General features: G+C 43.6%; 1 protein-coding gene across 3 annotated transcripts in view; it reads left to right on the top strand.

Moving 5' to 3' along the window:
• The window catches only part of NRG1 (neuregulin 1), a 296,898-nt gene extending 289,284 nt beyond the window's left edge, over positions 1-7,614 (top strand). For 2 of the 3 annotated variants that reach the window (XM_010567060.1, XM_010567059.1), the window contains 3 exons: positions 1,347-1,477; positions 1,989-2,192; positions 6,290-7,614. In XM_010567060.1, coding sequence (XP_010565362.1) covers positions 1,347-1,477; positions 1,989-2,192; positions 6,290-6,941 — 987 coding nt within the window. In that variant the 3' untranslated portion in view covers positions 6,942-7,614. The remainder of the gene's footprint in view (positions 1-1,346; positions 1,478-1,988; positions 2,193-6,289) is intronic. The other variant, XM_010567061.1, reaches the window with a different exon arrangement.
• The last annotated feature ends 5,635 nt before the right edge of the window (positions 7,615-13,249 follow it).

Here is a 13,249-nt window from a genome sequence, read left to right as displayed (position 1 = left end):
AAAAATATGCAGTAAAATTAGGTATGTTTCTGCAGGTGGCCATTTTACTGGGGCATGCTGCAGTGCTGCAGCTGTGCCTGTGGATCTAGGACACCAAAAGCAAGAAAAATGCCTCAGAAAAAAATACTAATGGCTCTACAGCAGGGCCAAGTGCTGTAGGGATCAATTTCTTCAAACACATGTCTTGTTCTTCCTACTGCCCTTGGTGTGATGGTTGGTGAGCAGGGACAGCCCCCTCGGATCAGGAATGTGATGCTATGAACTCAGGGGTAAAAGTCTGAATGAAGATCTCACCTGGACAGTAGCAGTGACTGAGGACACAGGACTGGGGCAGATAGTCCACCAGCATCCCCCAGCCATTTGTCAGAGGAGAGCAGAGTTACCTTCAACTAACCCCTTAGCCAAGCCCCTTGGCCTTAGAAGCCAGGGCTCATGCTGCTGCTTCCTCCTTTCCTCCCTTTCCCAGAGAAGCCTGGTGCCCACAGGGAATGTCAGCTTCCTGCCACCTCAAGCCATCCCTGCTCTCCTGCTCCACCATCGCTGTACATATTCATCCCAGCTCGTTGCAGGGGTGAGCCCTGGCTCCGCTAAGTCAATGACAGCACTCCCACTGACCTTGGTTAAGGCCAAGACACCTTTTCAGAAGAGCTCAGCTTCCAATATTTCCCCTCAAAGGACCTAAATCCATGGTCAGATAATTAAGACAGGGGAAAACAGGAGTGCCCACTGAGGAGAGTGGACAGTCCTACCAGCAACAGCATTGGGGGGGCTCCAGACGAAAGCTGTGAGGGAGGTTGGGCACTGCACACCTCCAGCCCCATCTCAGGAGGCGTTGGCCCATTCTGCAGATCATTCCCTGATGAATAGGTCTGCCCTGGTGCTGCATCCATGGGCACTGAACATAGCCATTTCCTGCCCAGATTCTTATCCTGCAATGAACCATTGCTACTGTTAACTACTGCTGTCTTCTCCATCAGAGAACAGTTTTTTTGATGCATTTGGTAGTAAAGGGGGGGTTGCCTTTCCAGGTCTCTATCCATGAGGACTTCTCATCCCTTGTTAAATATGTGTGTTGTTTATAGCCTGATCGGGAGGCACACCTTTGCTAATTTCCTCATTTGTTTCCTCCTACTTTGAGTTTAGATGGGGTATGTACACAGAGGTGTACATGAATGCGCTTGAGTGTGTCACTGTGCTTTCTGCCTGTATTTAAGTGACAAAGTTTGTGCTTTGGCACGTGTGAAAAACTGTCACTTGGGGGGAAGGGGGGAGGGACTGGAAATTATGTCTGCAAATGTGCTGTGAATTACAGTTTGTAAACCTGCGGTTTGTCTGGGTTTTTTCAGCAGTACGTTTCAAAAAATGTAATCTCCAGTGAGCATGTCATCGAGCGAGAGACAGAGACATCATTTTCTACGAGCCACTACACCTCAACAACACATCATTCTGTGACGGTCACCCAGACACCCAGCCACAGGTACTGGAGTGGGAAGGAAAACAGCACCTCTAATATCTGATCTGTTGCTGTTGCAAAATTGAAAAGATGTGTAAAAAAACAAACCCAGAAAAATCTATTCTCCCTTTGTAGTGTTTTCATTTTAAGGCTAACAATATTTGATGTCATGTCACCTAACTAATGATCTTTCCAGGAATTTACAAAGAGCTTTATTGACTGAATGGCATTCCAATACCGTTACAGTGAATTTTAGTATATGCAATTGCTAAATCAGCAACAGTCCTGGTGACTGGAAAGCCCTCCTTCCCTCTTCTTTTATACACACATTCAAAATCGTCTTGATGCATGTAGATTCATACAATTCACAAAATTCTGCAGCCCTGGTTGCCAACCCAAAGGTTATGCTGCACATCCTGAGTGGCAACAGAGCCCTTCCTTTCCCCTGGCTAAACTTCAGCTCATCTGCATTTGCTACCAAACAATCCTCTCATGCTCCCCTCCCTCTTCTCCTTTCCTGGTTGCTGCTCTCCAGCTGGAGTAATGGCCATACCGAAAGCATCCTCTCTGAAAGCCACTCGGTGCTCGTCAGCTCCTCCATGGAGAACAGCAGGCACACCAGCCCAGCGGGGCCCCGGGGCCGCCTCAATGGCATCAGTGGGCCACGAGAAGGCAACAGCTTCCTCCGGCATGCAAGAGAGACCCCTGACTCCTACCGAGACTCTCCTCACAGTGAAAGGTAGGACACACCACCTCACTGTTTTCAGCTGGCAAGGCCTCGTATTCCCAGATGGTTTCAAAGCTTGGGAGCACAGGAAGAAACCCAACGGTGCAGCTGTTCATCTACAGAGTGCATCTCCTCATTCATAAAGGTGGAGAGCTTGGTAGTAGTTTAAAGTCTACCAAAAGCATTTCTTCCCTTCTTGCCTGTGCTGGATTTATTCCTAAAAGCCAGGAGTTCACATTTGGATAAGCTCCACTGAAGTCATTTGTCAGAAATTTCCATTGTAAAGTAAGAACGGATCTTTGCCTAATTATCAGTTTCTTAGAAGAAGCAAGTGAGAAAACTGAGGGATTTTGTGAGACACAAAAGGTGGGGAGAAAGCAATGTATTCAACCATAGGAGGGCACTAAGGACTCCTAAGCAGTATAGGAATTCTGCCACTACCTACGTTCTGGGGGATTCCAGCTCCTAAACCCATTATCTCCTACAAAATTTCCCCTTGACACTTTATTAGCAAGGAACACAAAGTGCAAGCCAGAAAAACCCAGCTCATTGTTAAATCAGGAGTAGTTAGAAATAAAGCTGGCCAGGAGTTTTCCAAGTAAGTAATTTTTTCTGTGAAAAGACTGGTTCATCAGTACTCACAGTTTGCCTTGAAGTGCATCAGTTGTAAGAAAACTTTTACTGAAAAAGTCTTCTCAGCTTTAGGCTAGGATTTTATCTCAAGAGCATGGGATGGCCCCAGAGTAGCAAAAGAAAGACTGAGAAGAAAAGACATGTAAAGAGAGCTTTGCTCCCAACAGTCAGAGGCAGAAGAAAAGGAAAGCAAAGGGTTACTGAACCAATTCTCTGAGCATTGTGAAATCACAAGGGCTTTGATCTTGTGGGATGTCCATGATGTCAAAAATGCAGCCAGGCACTCCCCAAGGAGGCCGAGTTGTGTAGGACACAAATTGAGGTTTCCAGAAAAATTAATGTGCAAGTACAGCAAAAGCCATTTCTGTGGTACTCCCTCTGCTACACAAAGAACAATTGCTTAGCAGCAGGATAAGGCACAATGGCTAAGGGTTCTCTGAATAAGGTCTATAGGACAACTAAGGATAGTGAACTGGCTCTCTCCTTATAACAAAGTTATATGTTATTTACCATGGAATTTAATTTCAAGATATGTGGCTCACATGACATAAACAGCCATGGCCCCAATCCAGTAGAGCACTTCAACAAGATTAACTTTTAATTGTGCAAGTAGCCCTGTTGAAATCAGCGAGATTACTCACGTGGGTAGAGCTCAGCATGTGCTTAAGTGCTTTGCTAGATCAGGACCTATACAAGTAAATACCACATTGTCTCCTGCCTGGGAACTGTCCAGGATGCACGGCCACATGCCCACTGATGGTGAGTATTACAGCTTAGTATATTTGGGCATCTGCATGTGAGAAGCAAAGATCATTCACGCTGTCTTCCCACATTGCCTGGGACACTGCAGAGCATCAGTCTGATATGAGCTGTTCAGATTTTAGCGGGGGGGAAAGGAGCATGTGCCTTTCTGTTTTGATGAGAAGAAAGAAGGCATTTCATCAGTTATTGTGTTTCTTGAAGATTATGCTACAGGTGAAAAGCAGCAACATTTGTGTGATAATTCACCAGGCACTGATGGCCTAGCCTGTGCCTGAAATGACAGTGAATTTGTAATCCAGAAGATAGTTCCCTGGGCATTAAATTAGGCCTTATCTATTTTTAGCAAGCAGGAAATACATGGCAGATTATTTCTGAGATGGATTGTGTGTATGTGTGTGTATATAAGGGGGAAAATGAGAGTTATTTGCAACTAAAAATTACTCTGAAATATAAAGGAATGTATGAGCTGACAAATTACTTCCTGAAGCCATCAAATGTTGCTGTGCTGTGAAATGGTAGATCAAGGCTGTGCTCCCTCCACCCTCCAGTCCCCCAGCTACTTCCCAATTTTGAAATTAAATAGAAAGGACATTGAGATAGGGTCTTTTGCATTACCCCATCCATTTGTTGGATCCCATGCCCTGACACCTGTTTATACAAGCAGAGGACCCAACCACCTGTATTTTAGAAAGTCCTTAGCCATCTTACAGGAGAGAAGATCAAAAACCACCATCTCTGCACAAAAGGCTAGACTCTTATGATGAAGTTCACAGCACGTAACAAGTTAATGCTTGTTGGCTGACCATGGATACACTCTGATCCCCTTTCACTGAGCCAGTATGGTTTACCTTTTGTTGACCATGAAGCTGGATAAATCTATCGCCTTTTAACCTTCATTTTGGGATGGGCTAGAGCTGCATGTATTCGGCTCCTGTGCCCCAGCTCATGGACAGCATCTTGTTAGCACTGGCCCATTATGATATGGGGGAATACACGAGAAATGTGTGAATGCACAACACCCCAGTATGAGTAATTTGACACTGATGGAAGCGTGCACAGTATGCTGAACACATTTAATTAACACTGCATTAACTGAATCAGTTTAGCTAAAATCCAGTGTGTCAGGAAGATGTACATCCAACACTGTACCAGCTGGGGAAGTTGAAAGGCTTCATTTTTTCAGACAATGCCTATTTAAAAATGTGAAAGGGATGCAAAGTTCACTCATGGAAGGAAAAATAAAGAATGGCTTCATTCATCTAATGCATAGACCTATTAATTGCCCTCTGCTCTTACTAGCAACCAACTTGATTAGTTCCCATGCATAACTACAGCTTTGTTCTTCTTTCTTCTGTTCCTGAGTTGATGTAAATCAATGTGCCTCTACTGAAATCAATTTACTCTACTACACCTCAGTTCAGGATCTGTCCTGGTTTCTCTTTTATCCAATAACTCTGTTTTAATCAAGTGTAATATATGCAACTGTGTCATAGATTGGATAAGAAAGTTGGATTCAGATTTATTTTGGTAATTTCAGACTCAGATAGACAAATCACTAATGGAAAAGTAAATAACTTCCTCAACCATAGCTGTATAACTTATGTCAATGGGCCTGTGTAAGAAAGGGAGCTTAGAAAGATTTTAAGTTTGGACACATGAAATTCAGGCAGGTGAACTTAGGATAAGAACAAAAGCAAAGTCAAACCATGCAAAATGTCATGCTGGGCACTGTGCCTTTGATCAAGAGGTTTCAGGCAGATCTTCACCTGGCATGAATCCTCATGACCTCATAGCATCTCATGTTGCTCTGCTGATTCAAACCAGCTGAGAGTCTCACATTTTTTTGTCCTATTCCTTTGGGACAAGCTCTGTACTGGCACCTGAGCTTTACTTTCAGAAATCATCTTTGACCATCACCCTTTCCACCAAAACTTATGAAGAAGTAGGGGCACATTTTGCAGAGCAATCATGAACACTGGGCCAGACAGTCCCCTCTGTCAGCATTTGTTCCCACATGATGACAAATAACGAACCATGTTTCTCTGCAGACAGATAGACCTACCAGCCAGGGTAACTAGCACCCAAAGAGTGGAGCAGCACAAAGCTGCTGGGACAGTGCTGCAAATCCTCCTCTGACTACCCCCAGTGATTAAAATCAGCAGAATCTGGCTCTAGATTTTGTACAAACTTTGCTTTCTCTCTTTAGCCTGAGACAGTCTGGTTGTCAGAAGAGGGTGAAGCCCCAAGAGGACTGTCCCTCGGTTCCTTCCTTTCTCTCCTCCTGTCTGTTTGCATGCACTCCAAGTTCTGGTCATATCCTGCCAGAAGTGCAGCAGCCGTTTTCCTTTTGAGAAAACACTTGCAAATGCATTTTGTTTCTGGCAGCCCCCTACTCTCTGAATCCCATTCCTGGAGTCGTTCCAGGAAGTTATTCTGGCAAATAATTTACAGCACCTCCATGGCTCTTCTGAGGTGAACGGACCTGGGGGCTTTGCCATGCTCCTCCTGCTCTCAAACATTTTTGCCCAGAGTCCTATAAGTCAGCAGTTTTACAGGATTAATAGCAACAGGAAAGTTTCCCTGATAGCCTATTGTGAGGATGCCAGGGATCTTAAGGGGTCCCTGCCTTTTCCGTCCCAGCCCATATGAGCAGCTGTGTTCACATGTCACCACCACTCCTGTGCTCGCAACGTTTCCCCATCTCTTTTCTTCAGGTATGTCTCAGCTATGACCACACCAGCTCGCATGTCACCTGTTGATTTCCACACTCCAACTTCTCCCAAGTCCTGCCCGTCCAAAATGTCGCCACCGGGTTCCAGCTTGACCGTCTCTGTCCCGTCAGTGGCGGTGAGTCCCTTTGTAGAAGAGGAGCGACCGCTGCTATTGGTGACCCCACCGCGACTACGTGAGAAGTATGATCATCACCTTCAGCAGTTCAACTCCTTCCACCACAATGCCACCCACGAGAGCAACAGCCTGCCACCAAGTCCTCTGCGGATAGTGGAGGACGAGGAGTATGAGACCACGCAGGAGTATGAACCAGCACAGGAGCCTCCAAAGAAAATCACGAACAGCCGGAGGGTCAAAAGAACAAAGCCCAACGGCCACATTTCCAGCAGGGTGGAAGTGGACTCCAACACAAGCTCTGAGAGCAGCAGCTCTGAGACCGAAACCGAAGATGAAAGAATAGGCGAGGATACACCGTTTCTGAGCATACCGAACCCCGTGGCGACCAATCTGGAGCCAGCCACTGCCTACCGGCTGGCTGAAAGCAGGACTAACCCAGCAAATCGCTTCTCCACACCAGAGGAGTTGCAAGCAAGGTTGTCCAGTGTGATAGCTAACCAAGACCCTATTGCTGTATAAAACATAAAACACATAGATTCACATGTAAAACTTTATTTTATATAATGAAGTATTCCACCTTTAAATTAAACAATTTATTTTATTTTAGCAATTCCGCTGATAGAAAACAGGAGAGGAAAAAAAAACTTTTATAAATTAAATATACGTATGTACAAATGTGTTATGTGCCATATGTAGCAATTTTTTACAGTATTTCAAAAATGGGGAAAGATATCAATGGTGCCTTTATGTTATGTTACGTTAAGAGCAAGTTTTGTACAGTTACAATGATTGCTGTCCCATAGTACTTTGCAAAACCTTCTAGCCCTCAGTTATCCTGGCTTTTTTGTGCACTGCATTATAATGACTGGATGTATGATTTGCAAGAATTGCAGAAGTCCCTCTGGTCGCTTGTTGTAGAATCCCCAGATCAAAAAGCCCTGTAATGGCACTCCCACCCTACCCGAAAAAAAAAAACAACACACAAACACACACACATGCATAAACACACAGGAAAAAAAAAAAAAAAAGAGAAAAAAAAAAGCTGAAAAAAACAACAACAAAAATATTTTCTTCTGTAAGAAGTTTTATTTGCTTTCCGTATATGAACTGAGTTTTGTCTGCTCTCTGCCAGCCAAAAGGTTTGCTTCTTTGAGCACTGGGATAATAGCAGATCCAACAGCATGCTACTATTAATTACAGCAGGATAACAAAAAAAAAAAAAAACAACAACAACAAAAAACCAAACCAAAACAAAAAAAAAGCCAACCTGCATTAAAAATGCTACTTATAGAAAGAAAGTAATACTGTGATTTTAAACCAAATATATTATTAATCAGAGGTCAGCTTGTAATCACTAGGAGCTGCCATTTCATTATTTTCCAGATGTTAATTGTTCTAGTAATCCCTTAGAAATTGGGGTTAGGTTAGCTGAGGCTTTGAACCCAATACTCTATTAAAGAAAAAAGGAAAAAAAAAAAGAAAAAAAAGAAAAAAGAAAAAAAAGATTTATATTAGTTTAAGTTAATGGGGCAAATATAATAGCAGATATCTGTAATCAAGCAAGGAAGAGATCTAGCTGGAAAACAAATGCCACTAATAAAAGTGCAATCAGTTTTCACCTCTATTTTTTAATGTTGATTTCTAATAGATGATTTATCCTTTTGTTTCCCCTCAGTTTTCTCCCATTTCTTCTCCTCCTCAGAAGGAACCCTGACAAGCTTCTAGCAATACTTTGTTAGAGCTGCTGTTGGAGTAAGCGTTACTCTTGGACACAGAAATGACTTTTAGGGAAGAACTGATTTGCTGAATGGTTAAAAAGTATAGGGAAGTAGGAAGGACATAGCAGAAGTATGGAGTTCATTTCTACTTGCCTTTATTGACTCCATTATTTGGGGTGAAAGAGGCAAGGCTGATGCAAAGCCCATTTATGAAGGCAAGCACACTTTGTGGGTTACAGCCAGAGTGTGCATGGCAATTTGGTATCAGTGTTTATATAGCCAGTGATGGCCCTGAAGTCTTTGACTAGCAATGAACAAGGATGCTGTCAGTGCTGGAGCAGTCCAGTTGCATCCATTCAGACAGAAACAAATGGCCTCTTTTGCACTGAATTCCTATCAGTTTAGTCAGGGTCACTCTGCCTCTTCTCTTCTTTTGATTTTTGTTGTGTGTTCAGTTGGCACAGCATAGACTCAGGATTGATGTGGAAAACAAATGTTTTTCCTAGACTCCGGGGATTCTGAAAATAAGAACATATGTTCTACAGGTATTACTGGACTCTAAATAAGAGCCATGTCAAGAGAAAAAGAATTTCAGCCAAACTACACTCATCCTTTGGGCCACATCCTGGTCCCAGTTAAATGAAGAGAAATAAGTCAAGAAAATTTTGTGAGATGTAAACCTGAGGAACTAAAGTCCCGACTCAGCAAATTGTTCAAGCATATGCTTATGCTAATCCCAGCAAAAGTTCTCTTCAGCACGTGCTAGACTCCATTGACACATCCAGCGCATGCACAGTTAAGCATGCGCTTAAGATTTTTGCTGAACAATGTGTCCTATTGATTTGAGACCTGAAAGCAAAGTCTAGTAAATGAAGCTGTTTATCAGGATGATGAAAATCAGTGAGTTGCTCACTGCACAAATCAACCACATCATATTAGTAAGAACATGGGTGAGTCTACCTGACCACCAGATTCAGCAGGAAAAAAAACAACCAAACAAAAAAAACCCCTTAGTATAGGAAGAAGATAATGACAAAGTTGTATGCTAGAATGTTGGTGGTAGAAGCAAAAGGCTAGGAAACTAGCACAGCTTTGGGCTACGTGGTGGCTGAAATAGCACTGCTTATTTGAGAAGTCTATGGAGATGGCAAAGTTTGTCAAATACATACTCTCTGGACTTAAGTCTCCTTTGCCATTTTTTCCCTAGCTGGCATGTACTTGAACACACTTTGCCTTTGCAGACCAAAACAAAAGCTCTCTACAAATTCTAGATACCATATACTCATTTTCATCCCTTTAGTCATGCCTATTTATCTGCAATCCCATGCAGCAGAACATCCACTTCCCCAGTAACTCTGCAACTCGGTAGTACAGAGGGCCAGGTGGGCTTTCCTGATGCAGACCACCAGTTTCCAAAGGATTTGCACTGTTGAGTTTCCAGAGGCACTTGAAAATCTGTCCTTGCATTAAGGTCTCTTGACACTGCAAAGATCTTACAGGACAGACAAGACAGAAAAAGGATGGCAGAGGAGCAAGAGACTTGCCCCCAAATCACTCATTTTAGTGGCAGAATAGAGATTATAACACAGGTCTTCTGTAATCTCCTCCAGTATAGATCACCTACAAGACCAGCTCTCATTGATATGTCTGTGATAGCCTTGACAGATTAATCAGGATGGAAAGGGAACTTGCCTTGAAGTGGAGTAAATTATTTGACTACTAACACTGTTGTTAATATAGAGGGCCAGTATAAAACAGAAGAGCAATTGCATGCTTGGGAGCTGTACATGTGAGGTTTATTCACTGTAGGTTTAGGGGAAAATGTCACACCTCTACTGTTGCAGTGCCTCAAATTCAAAGTGGTGTGTAGTCCCTGCTCCTCCTCCCCTGGTACATATAGTAGTGTGTTATAGGGTAAGCATGAAATTAGGCTGGGGACTTCACATGGACCTAAGAACAAGAAAATACAATTGGGGATATGGCTGCCTAAGCCCTTAGGTCTTTGGGGAGAACCCAGCCTTACAGCACAATTCATGCAACAGCGATTTATGGGAGTTGCCCTGACTTGGCACTCAGAAATGGGAGCAGGACGTGGCCCCTCACCTCTGGACTTGCTTTCAGCACACTGTGAGGGTGCTCCGCGTCAGTCAAGTCCACATCCCGAAGTTAGCAAGTCTACATGGCCACAGGTTCTGCTGGCAGGCTGCAGCCAACTTCTGCTGGCCAAGGGGCTGGAGACTGCAGCAGCACGGAGCAGAGCCAGCAAGTGCCTACGGGAAAGGCCAGCTCCCCTGTTGGGGATATTTGCTTCATTACCTGGACCTCTGAGCTAGGCAGTCCCAACATCCTTGAGCCATCACTGTGTAACCCTTGCCAACTTTTGGCTGAAAGTCATGGCAAGGAGAAATGTACTTTGAAGAGGGGGGAAATATTCCAGTGGTGGCAGAGTTGTTCAGATTGTCCTGGTTCCTTTCCATGTCATTTAACTTGAGCCATGAGTTTTCCTTGTGTATGTGTTTATATGCAGGAATTATTCCAGGATAAAAGGCTTCCTTCAGGTGTGTATAGCTGGAATATGTTGTGCACAACCTCGTACAGCCCACCTGTTCAGCTGGTGTAAATCACTACAGCTGCACAGATGTTCTCATGTAACAGAGAAAAACCTACTCCATCCTCTTGGCCTAGCTATTCCCCTCCTCACTTGAGCCACCCCAGCACCCCCAGGTTTAAGAGATGAATCACTGCCTTTATCAGGGAAACAGGAAAGCTCCTTCTCTTTCCAGTCCTCCAAAACAACAACACTGCATCTCCCTGCTTCTCTCACACACATTGCAAGCAGTTTCCTGAGCATCCAGGATAGCAAACTTGTGTCTCCTCAAAGGACACACTTCTCAGCCTGTTGACCACTTCTTGGCCCTGCAGTGTGGCTACTTACCATCAGCTGGGACTTACTTCTAGTAAGAAACAAAAAAAGCACCTATGAAATGCTGCAGAGAAGGGCAGACAAAGAACATGGCCAATTATCATCATTTGTAATTCTCTGTTCTATTGTAAATACATCTTGTACATATTTGGATGTTTTCATCATTTACTGTCTTTATGGATTATGTGTTAAATGAGACTCTCTTTAGTTTATTGTGTAACACTGTAAATAACATAACATCCTTTATTATTTATGCATAGGCATCTAACACGCGGAGAAAGTTATCCTCATATTATTTTAAGATATATGTCAAAAATATGTTGCATTTTTCTTTTTGCTTTGAAAAAAATTGTAATATATCCTCTTTTTCCCCTCTTTTCCTTTAAAAGAAAAATGAATGCTAATTTATTGTTCAGGAGAGAAAGGGGATGTAACTGAAAGGCAAACTGTTCAAAGAACATGCTATGGAAGCCACAAGCTACTGATAAACTAAAGAATTTATTATCCCAAATACAGCAATAAGTAATTGTTGATTTATTAAGGTTTTGTTATTCATTTGCAGTAAAAGAGGTGCTGGATTAAATTGTTTATGCGTTGTACTGGCCCAGCTGCTCAGCAGACTGTGTCAGGACACTAACCACCATCTTTCTGGATCCAAACGTTGCTGTAACGGTCTTGTTCTGTCTTTGTGGACCACTGTTCCCTGAGTTTTCTGACTCGTCCCTATAGAGGTGTCTGGCAGACACTCTTGTTCCTAGGTACAACATTTTTAGTGTCTTAAATTAGAATTATTAGCTTTACGCTGACCATTACTACTCAAGGCGGGGGGGGGCGGGGGGCAGAAAGGATACAGTCTTGGGGCTGTGAGAGCCTGCTTTACAAAAATGTCACCTCCCTGCTCAGTAACAGTCAATAAAGCATATCAGATACTAGGAATTATTAGATAACATCACTATGCCACTGTATAAATTCATGATTTGTGCAGATCTTAAATACAATGAGTAGTCCTGGCCATCTTGTCTCAGAATAGAAATAGTATAATGGGGAAAGGTTTGGAGGGCACCATGAATTAATGGATATCTGGAGCCGGTGAGGTCTCGGGGGGCACTGAGTAGGCAGGGTCTCATTAGTCTGGAAGAAAGGACAGCTGAGGGGAGATATCACAAAGGTCTAAGGAAACATAATTATCTTGTAGATGGTAGGAAAGAACTGGACGTTAAGTACTTCTTCCAATACAAGAAATTGAGCCATCTATCAAAACTACTGGGCACCATATTCAGAAAGATGTGGCTCTTCATGTGAGGTGTAAGGAACTTGGAGAACTCCTTGCTGCAAGAGGTTATGGACTGTAAATATTTCCATGGGTTCAAGGGGAGTCCAGATCTGAGACAGTAATCCAATGAGAATTGTTAAATCCATGGAAACCACATCAGATGTGGGAAATACCTGAACTGAAAACACATGGAGGTTGTAGAAGGTGGAAATATTGTGTACACTTGCCCTGCTCTTACCCTTCTCCACCTATCTGCCACTCTTGGAGAGAGGGCAGGGCAGATATCTGATCTGGCTGTCCTTACATGATATTACTATATAAAGTCATTTGCTATTGACAAGCATTAAATAAGAGGATGAAAGCTAGGAGTGAGCAAAGGAGGGAGGAATGCAGCAAAGACATCTTGGATGTGTTTCTCATCCACTTGTTCCCAGGCCTACTGGAAACTTGTGGGTCAGATTCCTTCCACCTACCTGTAAGTACTAAATCAGATGCCAAACTGAGGAGGGATGGAGGACTGGAGGGATAGAAGAATGGAAGGATAGAAGAATGGAGGGATGGAGGAACGGAGGGATGGAAAGAGGGAGGGGGAAAGGGAGGAATTGAGGGAAGGAAGGACGGGCATAGGTTTTCTGTCACCCTCCCTCCCCCATTCTCAACACAGAGAGTGAAGACCTAGTGGGCCAGTCAGGCCTCAGAACAGGTTCAGTTCCCCTCTGACAACATCCCTGTCTTGCCATTGCATGTAGAGGGATCCTGTAGCCTGGAGTCTGGGTGCTCAGGCTATTTGCCTCACATGAACATTTTAGTCTGGTAGGACCTTGTCACCTCAGAGCAAGCCCAAGCCAGCATCCCATTGCACAGTACTAGTCTTGAGGAAAGGAAGGTGCTCCTCTTACCTTCCACTGCAAGC

Source organism: Haliaeetus leucocephalus, unplaced genomic scaffold (assembly GCF_000737465.1).
Source record: "Haliaeetus leucocephalus isolate CR32 unplaced genomic scaffold, Haliaeetus_leucocephalus-4.0 Scaffold225, whole genome shotgun sequence".
Classification (NCBI taxonomy): Eukaryota; Metazoa; Chordata; class Aves; order Accipitriformes; family Accipitridae; genus Haliaeetus; species Haliaeetus leucocephalus.
Note: the sequence above shows the minus strand (reverse complement) of the source record. Positions and strands in the feature narration are given on the sequence as shown.